Genomic DNA, 13,806 nt, shown 5'->3' with positions numbered 1-13,806 from the left:
TTATAGTCCAAAAAATATGGTACCAACTTGGATCGACTGAGCTCCGTTCGCCACAGTTTCCAGGGTTTTTCCAACTTATTACAATCACAATGGATTATTACAATCAGAACAGATTATTACATTTAGAAAGGAATTTTCTTTTTACTATAATGGCAAATATATGTTGCAGTGTTGATCAATGTTTAACAAAATATTTAAATATCTAGAATTTTTATAAATTGTCTTTATTTTGTGTGCATAAAAAATGTATGTATTGGGAACTATACAACAGTTGATGAAAAAGATACATCATGTTAAATGTTAACATGTTATAAAACTTTACTTTGACCTGACTCAACAAAAGTTTTGTTAAACCTGTGGAACACCTGGACAGAGATAGGGAGGGATGTACCTCCTTATATGTCCTCCACTGGAGATAAATCTCTGCAAGAAGATTAGCAGTATCATCTTGTCAGATGTATACATAGACTCCCTTTTCTAAGAGAATGATAGTTGAGATCTTTGTTTAAAGGTCCTGTGAGGTTAAATATAATACAATTTATATAGCACAAAAAACCAGAGGTATGCCAAAGTGCTTCACAGAACCAATTAAGATCAATAACAGATACAAATACAAATATACTGACAGGTGGGAGACATAACTAACGAATAATACACCAGGCATTGTAGGCAGAAGCCAAAAGGCTGAAGGTTAAATCAGATTTACAAAATGCAGGCTCTATAAGCCGGGAAGGCTACACTAAATAAAGAAGTTTTTAATTGAGATTTAAAAGATTGAATTGAAACAAACATGCGAATAGCGTCAGGGAGATTATTCCAGAGGTAGGGTGTAACAGAGGCGAATGCGTGGTCACCTGTGGTCTTAAGCCAAGATCAGGAGCATATGGCCTGCTGATGTAAGCGCTCTCCCAGTGGTATAAAAGCTGAGATCAGTAAGATAGCTGGGCGCGGTATTATTTATACAGTATAAACTCAGGCCAGGTATAAACATATGTAAATAAATGTGCTCTATATTTTTCAAAGCTTCCTGTAATGGTCTGAAAAGTCCATCTGGTATTTTGGTTGAAAAGTTGATTACATAATATGCCATTTTTAATTGAGTGTAATATGGGGTTCTAAAATAAAAAAGGCATTTAAGCTACGGGTAAAACCATTTTCTTGTTTTTTCTCATTGTAGGTAACTGCAGAGCTTTTACCTCCATAGTAATTTTTTTTACCACTATAAAATAATTTTGCATGGGGGTGGTAATTGTATTCTGTAAGCTTGGGTTCTCTTCCAGAGGTCTGTGAATTTGAGCCTTCAGCACACCATCTTTATTCGTTCTATGATTTTCGAAGACTGTCTTCTTCAGAGAACTTTGATGTGGTGCGTGCATCTGATTTCAATTTTGGGATTACAGCTTCTAATGCTCCTATTACCACTGGGACTACTTTCAACTTTATTTTTCAGATCTGATCATGTGTTCCTTCAGTCCCTGGTACTTCAGTATTTTCTCATGCTCATTCTTTCTGATGATTTTTACTTTGGATGTAGAAACATAATATTTTCAGATATTTTCTTAAAAGGTTACAAAACTCAGTTCATACCTACACAGTCTGATTTACAACTACAAATATTTATGACCAAAATTGGAGCCCGTAGTTTAAAGTCAAACAGGACTTTAACTCTTCTGATTTTTTTAAACAGTGTAATGTCATCGGAAAAAAAATGGTTGTGTAGAAATGGAATTATCAATGCCAGAAATAAGACGAACATATGTCTTTGTGATTGCGAAGAACCCTTCATAACATTTCTTAAATGTTCTGGAAGTTTTTTGTTTGTTTGTTTGTTTTTTTAAAGAATTACCACAGTCAAAAAAGCAGAAAAATAAAACTGTCAGGGTGCTGGGTCACTGAGCCAGCATTTTGACTGTCTTTTGAATTTTTGATTCTTTTGAGTTAATTTTTGAGAGAGAAGACAAAGAGCATTTTCTTTCAGGTTCAAGTTAAAAACAGCTGCCATTTTTCGTTGCTCATTCAGGAGACCCAAACAAAAAAAGAGCCCCACACCCAGATCACAGAAACAGAATGTTAGCACGATTGGTAGAAACAGTTGAGGATGGCCAGGATCAAGATAAGTCTGATGGTGGATCATGATTTTTCTGCACCTCCCTGCACATCTCCTCATATAGAGATGACCCTTTTGCAGGCAACACTCCTGGTGAGACCCACAGAGTCTCACCAGAGTCCATAACACCAGAAGTTATGTCGTTTTTTAAAATGTTGTCTTGATGCATGCAAGCTTGGGCAGTGGCTGAAGCAAAAACTCGGTGTGAGAGAAATTCGGACAGGCCATAGAAAAAGACTTTCAGACTGCATCGAATAGATTCTGGCAAACTGTCAAGCGACTCAGGAGGGGAAAGTGGTGCTCTACCTGCACTGTGTAAAGTGTGGGTCGAGCGCTGCTGACTTCAACTGAGAAAATTGTTGAAATACTTTGAGGACCTCTTTAATCTCACTGGCATGTCTTCCGTGGAGGAAGCAGAGTCTGGGGATGAGGTGGATGACAATCGCAAGGGGTGAGGTCACTGAGGCAGTTAAACAACTCTTTGGTGGCAGAGCACCTGGCGTGGATGAGGTCCGCCCTGAGTTCCTGAAGGCTCTGGATGTTGTAGGGCTGTTCCTGCCCCAGTGGAGGAGTTTAAGTATCTGAATCTTGTTCACGAATGACGGGAGAAGGGAGATCGACAGACAGATTGGTGATGGGAGAAGGGAGCAGGACATCGATTGGTTCTGTGGCTGCAGTGATGCAGACACTGTATTGGTGAACAGAGAACTGAGTGTAAAAGCGAAGCTTTCAATTTACTGGTCGATCTACCTCCCTACCCTCACCCTATGGTCACAAGCTTTTGTTAGTGACAGAAAGAACACAATTGCAGATACAAGCGGTGGAAATGAGCTTCCTCTGAAGTGTAGCTGGCCTCACTTAGAGAGGGGCTCAGAGTAGAGTTGCTGTCACTCCACATCAAAAAAAGCCAGATGAGGTTGTTTGGGCACCCAGAGAATCAGAATCAGAATCGTGTTTATTGGCCAAGTATATCTGCAGACACATACAAGGAATTTGGTTCCGGTAGATGGAGGCTCTCAAGCACAGCAATGTAAATCACACACACACACACACACACACACACACACACACACACACACACACACACACGTGTCTATATATACATTACACATGCATACACACATATACACAAAGCTGTGTAAACCAACTATAAATAACCAATCTAAACTTATATACATAAAATACAAAAATGAAAAGAGGTGGAATGAATACTACAGAATGTACATAAGGTGCAGTTGCAGTCTGGCAGTGGAAGCAATGTGACAGGTCAACTGTTTAGGAGGGAGATGGCGAGGGGAAAGAAACTGTTCCTATGTCGGGTGGTCCTGGTCTGCAGTCTTCTGTACAGAGGGCAGGAGATCAAAAAGTCTGTGTCCAGGGTGTGAGGGGTCTGTGATGATTTTCCCTGCCCGTTTCCTGGTTCTTGAGAGGTACAGATCCTGGATGGAGGGCAGGGGGCGCCGATGATCTTCGGCGCCCCCCTGTCCGCTGCAGTCTGCTCCTGTCCTGTTTAGTGGCTGCACCATACCAGACTGTGATGGAGGAGCACAGGACAGACTCAATGACTGCAGTGTAGAACTGGATCAGCAGCTCCTGTGGAAGACTGTACTTCCCCAGTTGTCTCAGGAAGTACATCCTCTGCTGGGTCTTTTTGAGGATGGAGTTGATGTTGGTCTCCCACTTGAGGTCCTGGGAGATGGTGGTACCCAGGAACTTGAAGATCTTCACAGTCGACACAGGGCTGTCTGATATGATGAGGGGGGGCAGAGTTGAGGGATGTCTCCTGAAGTCCACTGTCATCTCTACAGTTTTAAGAGTGTTCAGCTCCAGATTGTGCTGACTGCACCAGAGTACCCGCCGCTCAGCTTCCTGCCGGTATGCAGACTCATCACCATCCTGAATAAGGACTCTTTCTTACTCTCATGTAGGTGGGGGTTAATTGTTTTCCTGCACTGCACCCCAGTTCCTTGTTCACATTCCAGGAATATTATCTATTCGTATGCTACATCCTGTAAACAACAGTATCGTAATATGACAACCGACAACAAACTATATCCTCTATAAGTTTACCGCATCTTGAGCAATCTATTATTTTCCACAACCTCTAAGAGCAATCAGAAACCCCGCAAACAGTTTGCTGGAGACAAGGAGACTAAGAACATGGAATACTGGAACTACATCACATCCTGTGGTCTGATGATACCAAAATAAACTTATTTGGTTCAGATGATGTCAGGCGTGTGTGGCAGCAACCAGGTGAGGAGTACAAAGACAGATGTGTCTTGCCTACCGTCAAGCACAGTGGTGGGAGTGTCATGGTTTTGGACTGCATGAGTGCTGCCAGCATGTGTGGAACTACAGTTAATTGAGGGAACTATGAATATCAACATGTACTGTGACATACTGAAGCAGAGCACGACCCCCAACTTTCAGACCACAGGGCAGTATTCCAACATGATAACGACCCCAAACACACCTCCAAGACAACCACTGCCTTGCTAAAGAAACTGTGGGTAAAGGTGCTGGACTGGCCAAACATGTCTCCAGACCAAGACCCTATTGAGCACCTACTGGGCATTCTAAAACGGAAGGTGGAGAACCGTAAGGTCTCTAGCATCCACCAGCTTTGTGATGAAGAGGATTCCCCTGGTAACCTGTAAAGCTCTAGAGAACTGCATGCTCAAGAGATTTAAGGCAGTGCTGGAAAATAATGGTGGCCCCACAAAATATTGACTTTTGTTACCATCAGTTTAGAGATTCATGGTTGCATGTTAAGTTATTTTAAGGGGAACACAAAATGTACGCCCCTATACAAGCTGTACACTAATTACTTTACATTCTATCAGAGTGTCATATCATTAGTGGTGCCCCTTGAAAAAATATAACAAAATATTTACAAAAATGTGAGGGGTGTTCTCACTTTTGTGAGATACTGTAGTTAGGTATGTATCAGGTGACCCTGAATCCTCCCTTAGTTATGCTGCAATAGGTTTAGGCTGCTGGGGGATTCCCATGATGCACGGAGTATTTCTTCTTCAGTCACCTTTCTCACTCACTATGTGTTAATAGACCTCTCTGCATTGAATCATACTTGTTATTAATCTCTGGCTCCCTTCCACAGCATGTCTGTTATCCTGTCTTCCAGCAGGTGGCTTCCCCTCCTTGAGCCTGGTTCTGCCGGAGGTTTCTTTCTTTTAAAAGGGAGCTTTTCCTTCCCACTGTTTTGACCTTGCAAGCCAGGGGTGTCAAACTTTTACGTCACGGGCCACACACAGCACTTTGACCTTAAGTGGGCTGGGCCAGGGAAACTCCTCTTTTTGTCAGTGTTACATTTTTACCTGTTTTTCTAGGTGATAAAGAAATAAATCTGTCATCATGACCTTTCTAAGAAATAAACATGTACAATTAAAGAAAAAAAAACTCTGGTACCTCATTGCTCAGACTGTCAAGATTTCTTTTTTTGATTTCTTTTTTTAAACATTAGTCTTAAAAAGACTCCTGAAATTTCTAAAGTAGAAACTTTGAGTGGTATTATTGACCAAAATTGAGGTTTTCATCTGTAGGAAAAGATGTAAAATGTATGAAAATACAGTTAAGTGTATACAGCGTTTTGAGTACTCTGGGAGAGTAGAAAAGTGCTACATAAGAATCAGTCCATTTACCAAGTGTCCCAAATTTATCCTTGACCATTAATGTCTGACAGTGGATTTCTTTAAATCACCCTGCCGTTCTTTCTTTAGCCAAGACTCCTGAGTTAGAAAACACAAACACTGCAGTTCTTTCGCTCGCGAGGGGCAGTCATGGAACACAAGACTTGCACCCCATGACTGTCTGCGACCTTTATTTATACAAGATTGTTCTGTGTGTGTGTGTGTGTGTGTGTGTGTGTGTGTGTGTGTGTGTGTGTGTGTGTTACAAAGATAACAACGTCACTCAGAGCGGCGGGTTTTTCCCTTTCTACATCTGTATGTTCTTTTAAAAGAGCTGAGGTTTCACTTCTCTACATCTAAATGTTCTTTAAAAACAGGAAGCGGTTAGTATCTGCATAAGTTCATCACACAAGTTGCTAGGTGAAAAGTCACATAGACATGTGCTTAATGATAAATGAAAAAGATACATTTCATGTAGCTGATCACATTATATACAATATTCTCTTGACAATGTCCAAGTTGTCATGACTGTTGACCAACAACCACTGATGGGCTTTGATCATGATCAAGAAAATGACCCCACAGCCCATTGTTCATTCAGTTGGCTTGTTCCAGTTATTGTGCAAATGTACGTTTCATGAGGTTTGGGGAAACCTGCAGTCAGCTGAGACTGAAGAAGTCACTTGGATGAGTGACGAAACATTTCTCCCACTGAAAACGCCACGTCCAGATGAACAGAATCAACCTTTTTGGATTTACTTACCTGGATGATTGAGCATGCATCAAGACATTAAAGAGAAGACTGAAACAGTTGTAAACCAGTTATCACCATCTTGTGGTGGATTATTGAATCAACACATGGGTAAAAGATGTGAAATTGATTATTCACAGTTTTTTTTTCAGCAAACTTTGTTGGAACAAAAATGGCTCACAAAGAAAAGAAAAAGTGATGGTTGTTACAGTATATAGTACAGACAGATGAAATTACAATGAACAGGCAAAAGAAAAAGGAAAAAAAAATAATATATAACATGTAAAATAAGATGTAATGGTTGAGGGTGAATTTTCTGGTGTCAATATGAAATCTTTCAGGAATTATAAACAAATAAACAACAAACAAATTATCACTGTTCTTAAGACTTGACTTTAAATATAGTGATGGTGAAACAGATTTAGCGGAAGGTAGTTCACACACCTGTTTAGCTAAATCTTTTAATTTGATCGATTATCATTACTCTAGTCTTCCCACCTTTTATGTTTCACTCTGAAATACTGGTTTTGATCATATAATGGAAGCAAAAAATTATTTCGGCATTTTAATATTATATTAATGGTTATGTATAAGGATATGTATCTTTCTGGGGAAAGGTAAAATTTATTTACATCCACTCCTTTTCGCCAACTCTCTGTTTTAACCCAGAGCTTTAATCCAAAGAGGGATCAGTTGGCTGAGCCATCTGGCCATCCATATCATCTCCCAGAGCCCTTTTATAAACTCGCATGAGTTTCTGTCTAAACCCCTCCTTGACTTTTAGCCCCATACAGAAATATAACAACAGGTTCACACAGCTGTTAAAGTAAGCAATGCTCTTTGTTATAGAGTACCACTTTTTCACCACTTTGTTTTCATTATACACAATGTCTACTAATAGAAGGCACTGATAAGGCGCCCAGCACAGGAAGAAGGCAATGACCAAACATACTAATATACGAAGGGGCCGAGATTTCCCTGACAGGCGAGTGCGTCGGAGGCCCAGGCCAACCAGGATGTAACAGATGAGAATGACCATAAAGGGAAATATGAAGCTGAATATGAATTGCGTGGAGTAGAGAGCAACTTTGGTGTTTTTGTTTTCCTTTGGCTTCTCCACCCACACCATTTTACACTTAGTTTGGTTGTTGTTGTCCATGTAGATTTTGCGGAAGGTGAAGTAGGGAATGCTGAAGAGGAGCGCTATAATCCAGACACAGACTGCCACCACCCTCGCTGCGAACAGGGTGCGTCGATGCTTCGTGAGGATGGGCTGACGGACGCAAAGCACTCGATCCAGACTGATCACAGCCAGCAGGAAGACAGAGCAGAACATGTTGGTGTGTTTGAAGAAACCATGAAACTGGCAGAGAAAGAGACCAAAAGGCCACCGTCCTAACTTCATCTGGATGATGGAGAAGATTCGTGTGAAACAGAAAATCAGATCTGCTATCGCCAGATTCACCAGCCACACATTGTTGACTGCTGGCTGAAGAGGAAGAAGAAACAAAGTGAAATAATATATTATTTACATGAAGCAAGTAACCAGACTTTGATATTATTATCCCCCCAAACAGTCATTATCAGTTTATAAGATAAGATAAGATAAGATAACCTTTATTAGTTCCACACATGGGAAATTTGTTTTGTCACAGCAGGAAGTGGACAGTGCAAAAGTTATGAATCAAAAATTAGAATAAAATAAAATAAGAATAAATACAGTACACAACTGTACAGAATAGAATAAAATAAAATACTATATACAGTAGAATAAAATAGAATAAAATATACAATAAGATAAAAATAGAATACAAATGCTAAATACAACTGAGTAAAAATACAACGATGCCAGAAAAGATTATTGCACATTAGTCTTATCAATGAACAGAGCAGCATGCATGATGCACACATCTAGTGATCATGTGAATAAGTGGATGTAAAATCTGGTGTCAACTAATATTCTTAATTAGCAATCATGTCACTTTGTGAAATGGTGTGTTTTAGCCCGAACCCAGTTCCCAGAGCACATAAACTTAGGTTGCTCTTGCTGATATTAAAGGAACTTCATAGCACAATAAAAACTTAGTCTAACTCATGTGTTAGTTTTAGACGTCCATGCAGGGTAATGACATGCAAAACATGCATAAAATCACTTAAATAGAACCTACCTGACAAAGTTAAGTAGCCTAAAAGATGTCAGATAGCGTCACATGCCATTATCAAAAGCAGGGGTGTCCAACTCCAGGCCTCAGGGGCAGGTGTGCAGCAGGTTTTAGATGTGTCCTTGATCCAACATAGGTGATTTAAATGGCTAAATGACCTCCTCAACATGTCTTGAAGTTCTCCAGAGGCCTGGTAAGGAACTAATCATTTGATTCATGTGTGTGGACCCAGGGTAATATCTAAAAGATGCAGGACACTGGCACTTGAGGCCGCTAGTTGGACACCCCTGATCTAAAGGAACTCAAGAACAGATGAGAAACAAAGTCACTGACATCTGTCAGCCTGGAATTTGCCTGCTAAACCAAATAAATGCTTGTGCCAAGATCCTGGCAATTTCAAGCACACGTTTTGTCATCATGGGGTTTTTTGTTTAGAATTTTGACATGAAAAATTACTTTAGTCTACTGTGTAATTAGGCTGAAACATGGGGAATTAGGGAACAAGTGAAAGGCTGTAAAAACTTACCAGATGTATTGTATACTGTACATAAAGAAATGAAGTTTGACTCAAGACTTTTGCACAATACTATTCATAAGTCTTAGTTACTAACAACCGCTTATGTTAATGATATTGTTTTTTCAAGAACATATAGCCTTATTCTGGGTTTTAACTAGGGGTGGGTTTTAATAATCGATTCATCAATTAAAACCGATTCTGGCTTGGATAACGTGATATCGATTCATTAAAATCCTGAATTGATTTTTTAATATAAGTGTATTTTGCCTGAAATTCCACAATCTCAGGTGAAACGTCACAAAATTTTGACAACCACCAAACAGCTATGGCAGTAAATGAGAGCAGGTACACGGAGTCTGCACAAGGACGTCAACACACAGCGCGACCCGCGGATCAGAATCAGTTAGATGTCGCCTTTCTCACGGTCGGGGCTGAAAGCCGACAGCTCGCTGATTCTGATGTGTCGGCGGGTCCGCGCTTTGTGTTCACGCCCTTTTTGCGCTGATTCTAACGCTGTTAGTTTGATCTCTCTCCAAACAATATTGACCGAACCAGCAGAAAAAGAATGTCCAAACTACGCTTCATATAAACATCGTTATGAATTCACTCTGACTTTTGCTGTTTTGCTTCCACCACGATAAAATCACACTTCATGCACAGCTCTCTCTCCCTCTCTCTCTGTGTACTTCAAGAACAGTTTCCCGTCTATCCCCGAAATCTGTTTTCTGCATTATTCACTTGCTTGTTACGCACAAGTCTACCGTTATTTAAAGCGCTGTGGCCGATGTTTTTTTTTTTCTTTTACATACTTCCGAAAAGAAAACCTAATTTCTGCCGTTCAATACTGAACAAATTTAAACTTTTTAAAATTATGCAAAATGCAAAACGCTTAGGCGTGTCTCTAATAAAACCGCTGTAACGTCAGAGGTAACGTTCATATGTTTATTAATGGTTTTCTTTCGTTTTTGATGTACTGCAGAATATTTTTATGAAATCCCAGACCAGGAAAACCACCTTCATGTTTTTCTGTGTTTTATCTTCAGCTACTTTGACACAAAGGCATCTGCTGTGACGCTCACACCTTTGATAAAGTCTCGAATGTGTCAGCTTCCTTTTTATAGATACAAAAATATGTAAATGTACTGATCTGAATTATAATATTTCTGACTGAGGCAAAATTTCCCTGATTCAAATCGAATCGAGTCGAATTGAATCAATCGTGGATCAAATCGATTCAGGACCTTGTGAAACGGAATCGAATCGATTCTAGAAATCAGTGAAGATACCCAGCCCTAGTTTTAACTTAGATGTAGTGTGCTGTACTTAGCCATGTTATTCACAGTGAAGACTTACAGGATTCTTATTACTTGCTTTTTTTTTAACAGAGTTTTAAAACTTTTTGTACAGCATTTTTTAAGAATAAAAATACAATGTTTTCAACTCTATTAAGTGTTTGATAAACTTGTCACTGAGTGTGTTTCCATGAGTATAATGTTTGACATATTCTTGTTTCTGCATTTACATATAAGTAGTGCTGTCAGCATTAATCTCATTAATACAACGTTAACATCATAACCGCTTTAACGCGGCAAATCCCTGTTAGCGAGTTAACGTGGATCGGCCCGTGCGAGGGCTGCATGGCGCCAACGCGTTAGTGCGGTTAGGTCGTTAATGCGTTAGCGCACGGGCCGATCCACGTTACCTCGCTAACAGGGATTTGCCGCGTTAAAGCGGTTGTGATGTTAACGTTGTAGTAAGGAGATTAACGCTCACAACACTACATATAACACAACATGAAATAAATCTTGTATCTGTATCCTGTTTATATCTTTCTGTATGCTACGTGTATAATTTCCTGCATTGATTATAAATGACAATAAAATTTAATAATTCATTTTATTTTGTTTTATTCATTAACTATTTCTGCCTTTCCTGTGTAATTAAGGAGTTAAAAGCTATGGTATGTAATAAATTATATTTTTCACTGAGACACAGAAGATATTACTGACAAACAAAATGAGATATTTAAAACACTCTAAATTCACCTCAAGTTTGATTCCAGCCATCCAGATCACCACAGCGTTTCCTGTGATGCCGAGCACAACGGTCACTGTGTAGAGGACAAACTTGGTAATGATGATGTCATCATTGTCCTCGTTGGTGGACAGAGATGCATTGGAAGACATCATGTTGCTGGAAAATAAGAACTGAAAAGAAAATTCAAAATATTTATAAACATGTAACTCCTGATCTGACACTGAGTACAAAATCATAGGATTTCCTCATATGTCATTCTATAGCACATGTGTCAAAGTCAGGGCCCGAATGAATTATTATTATTATTATGATATTTGATTAGTATTAGAATCGGCCCGCAGGTCACAGCCGCCTGCTGGGGTTTTGCACGCACCAATACTCCATTTCCGGGCCGGGCGATCATGGCTCAAGACTTGGGTGTTCGTGTTGTAATCGGAAGGTTGCCAGTTCGAGCCCCGGCTCGGACAGTCTCGGTCGTTGTGTCCTTGGGCAAGACACTTCACCCGTTGCCTACTGGTGTTGGCCAGAGAGGCTGATGGCGCGATATGGCAGCCTCGCCTCTGTCAGTGTGCCCCAGGGCAGCTGTGACTACAACTGTAGCTTGCCTTCACCGGTGTATGAATGTGAGAGTGAATGAATAGTGGTATTGTAAAGTGCTTTCAGGGGTCCCGAAAAGCGCTATATAAATGCAATCCATTATCATTATTATTATTATTTCCCACAATGCAACGGAAGCCCGCGAACTCACTGCAGCGCTGGAAGCGGGACTCGGCTTCATTATTAATCAGCATTCAGAGCAGATGTCAACTTTCAGCAACTCCCCTCCCCAATAATGGCTAAATGGAAGGTGTACGGTGAGCACAGGGAATTTCAAGCCAGGTGGGAGGCAGAGTACATGTTCACGGAGGTAAAAGGCAAACCTGTTTGTCTTCTGTGTGGAGAAAGTGTGGCTGTAATGAAAGAATATAATCTAAGAAGGCACTATGAAACAAAGGCTACAGAAGGTGGAAGAATTAAAACGAGGTCTTAAGTCCCGGCAGGCTCTGTTCACAAAAGCAAAATCACAAAGCAAGGCTGCTGTCAAGGCGAGTTTTCTTGTGGCAGAAGAAGTTGCAAAATCAGCCCGACCATTTAGAGTGGGAGAGTTTATCAAAAACTATATGCTTAAAGTTTGTGACGCAGTGTGCCCAGACAAAAGGAAGATATTTTCAAACGTGAGCCTGAGCAGAAACACCGTTGCTGAACGTGTAGACCAGCTGTCCACCAATCTAAAAGAACAGCTTGTGGAAAAGGGAAAAGATTTCATTGCATATTCCCTTGCTGTGGATGAGAGCACTGACACAACTGACATTGCCCAGTTGTCAATTTTCATTCGTGGAGTGGACTCCAGCCTGACCGTAACAGAAGAGTTTTTGGCGTTACGTCCGATGCATGGCACGACTACAGGACAAGATCTGTATGAAGAGGTATCCAGATGTGTAAATGAGATGGGACTGCCTTGGGAAAATCTCGTGGGATTGACAACAGACAGAGCACCCGCGATGTGGGGACACAGGAATGGATTGGTGGCAAGGACATGTGAGAGGATGCGGGACGAAAATGTCACAGAGAAGCTGACAGCTTATCACTGCATAATGCACTGCACTTGACTCAATACTGAGGATTTCCTCAGCTCAGAGCCTGACCCCGAACATTGATGAACTCATACAAAAGATGAGACACCACCAAGTATCAGGCTCAGGCTCAGACAAGTGAGCATCGCAGAACATTTACGTATTTTTAGTTTTTAATTCAGTTAAATTTTTTACATTTGTTTCTACAAGATGTGATTTTTCTTTGAAGGAAGTATTGTTTTGTCTGTGTGCCATAGATTTTTGTATTTTATCTTATTGTATTTTATTTATTTATATTTATTTTTCAGTTAATAGACTCAGGGAATATTGCAGATAAGAGCCATGAGAAAGAATACAACTGATTTGATTTTTTTTTTCAATTTTCTCTTTTTACTATTGGAAAGCAGTAATTGGTAGGATCATAGAGCAGCACAATATTGCACTTTCAGTTTATAATGCATGCAATTTCATTTATGCATTTATCTTGATATTAAGGAGCATATTTTGTTTATGAATGACATTTATTTTTTGCTGTTTGCCTGTTGAAAATGTTTTCTTTCGAAATAACTGAGAGCCATCAGAAAATATTGCTTTATTTATTTAATGTACAGAACATGTGATTTTTCTTTGAAGGAAGTTTGTTTTTGTCTGTGAGCCTGTTGAAAAATGTTTTCACTTGAAATTACTGACAGAGCCACAGAAAATATTGGATTATTCATTTAATCGTTAAATAATATACAGTACACTGTGTTAGGTCTTGGTTCAATAGGTTATGTGCAATCATTTTAATATGTTTTAATAAACATTGAATCAGTCCGGCCCTCAGCTTGTAGAAAATTTGTTTTTTTGGCCCTCTGATGTATTTGACTTTGACATCCCTGTTCTATAGTATCATACGTCCTGACTAACAAACAAACAAACAGATATTTTACTGAAGCCTAACAGAAGAGGTAAATCTGGGGGTGCAAG

At 39.9% G+C, this 13,806-nt stretch overlaps 1 protein-coding gene across 2 annotated transcripts; it reads right to left on the bottom strand.

Moving 5' to 3' along the window:
• Positions 1-6,558: 6,558 nt before the first annotated feature.
• On the bottom strand, positions 6,559-11,379 carry LOC109196643 (formyl peptide receptor 2-like). Of its 2 annotated transcripts, none has more exons than XM_019350962.2 (2): positions 11,233-11,379; positions 6,559-7,997 (listed from the first exon to the last, which is right to left on the bottom strand). In XM_019350962.2, the coding sequence occupies exons 1-2, from the start codon at positions 11,374-11,376 to the stop codon at positions 7,182-7,184; spliced, it is 960 nt and encodes a 319-aa protein (XP_019206507.1). In that variant the 5' UTR covers positions 11,377-11,379; the 3' UTR covers positions 6,559-7,181. The 2 variants fall into 2 exon arrangements, 1 of the variants encoding a protein (XP_019206507.1); XR_002058053.2 differs by lacking the exon at positions 11,233-11,379 and adding an exon at positions 8,677-9,002 and having other exon boundaries at positions 7,890-7,997.
• Positions 11,380-13,806: the final 2,427 nt, after the last annotated feature.

The sequence above is a fragment of the Oreochromis niloticus genome, linkage group LG22 (assembly GCF_001858045.2).
Source record: "Oreochromis niloticus isolate F11D_XX linkage group LG22, O_niloticus_UMD_NMBU, whole genome shotgun sequence".
Taxonomy (NCBI): Eukaryota; Metazoa; Chordata; class Actinopteri; order Cichliformes; family Cichlidae; genus Oreochromis; species Oreochromis niloticus.
Note: the sequence above shows the minus strand (reverse complement) of the source record. Positions and strands in the feature narration are given on the sequence as shown.

Bases quoted from the DNA above. Each gene is read 5' to 3' on its own strand.
- LOC109196643 (XM_019350962.2), bottom strand. From the start codon at position 11,376: ATGATGTCTTCCAATGCATCTCTGTCCACCAACGAGGACAATGATGAC. The intron at 7,998-11,232 runs GTGAATTTAGAG...CTTCCTCTTCAG, and splicing joins TGGCTGGAATCAAACTTGAG to CCAGCAGTCAACAATGTGTG.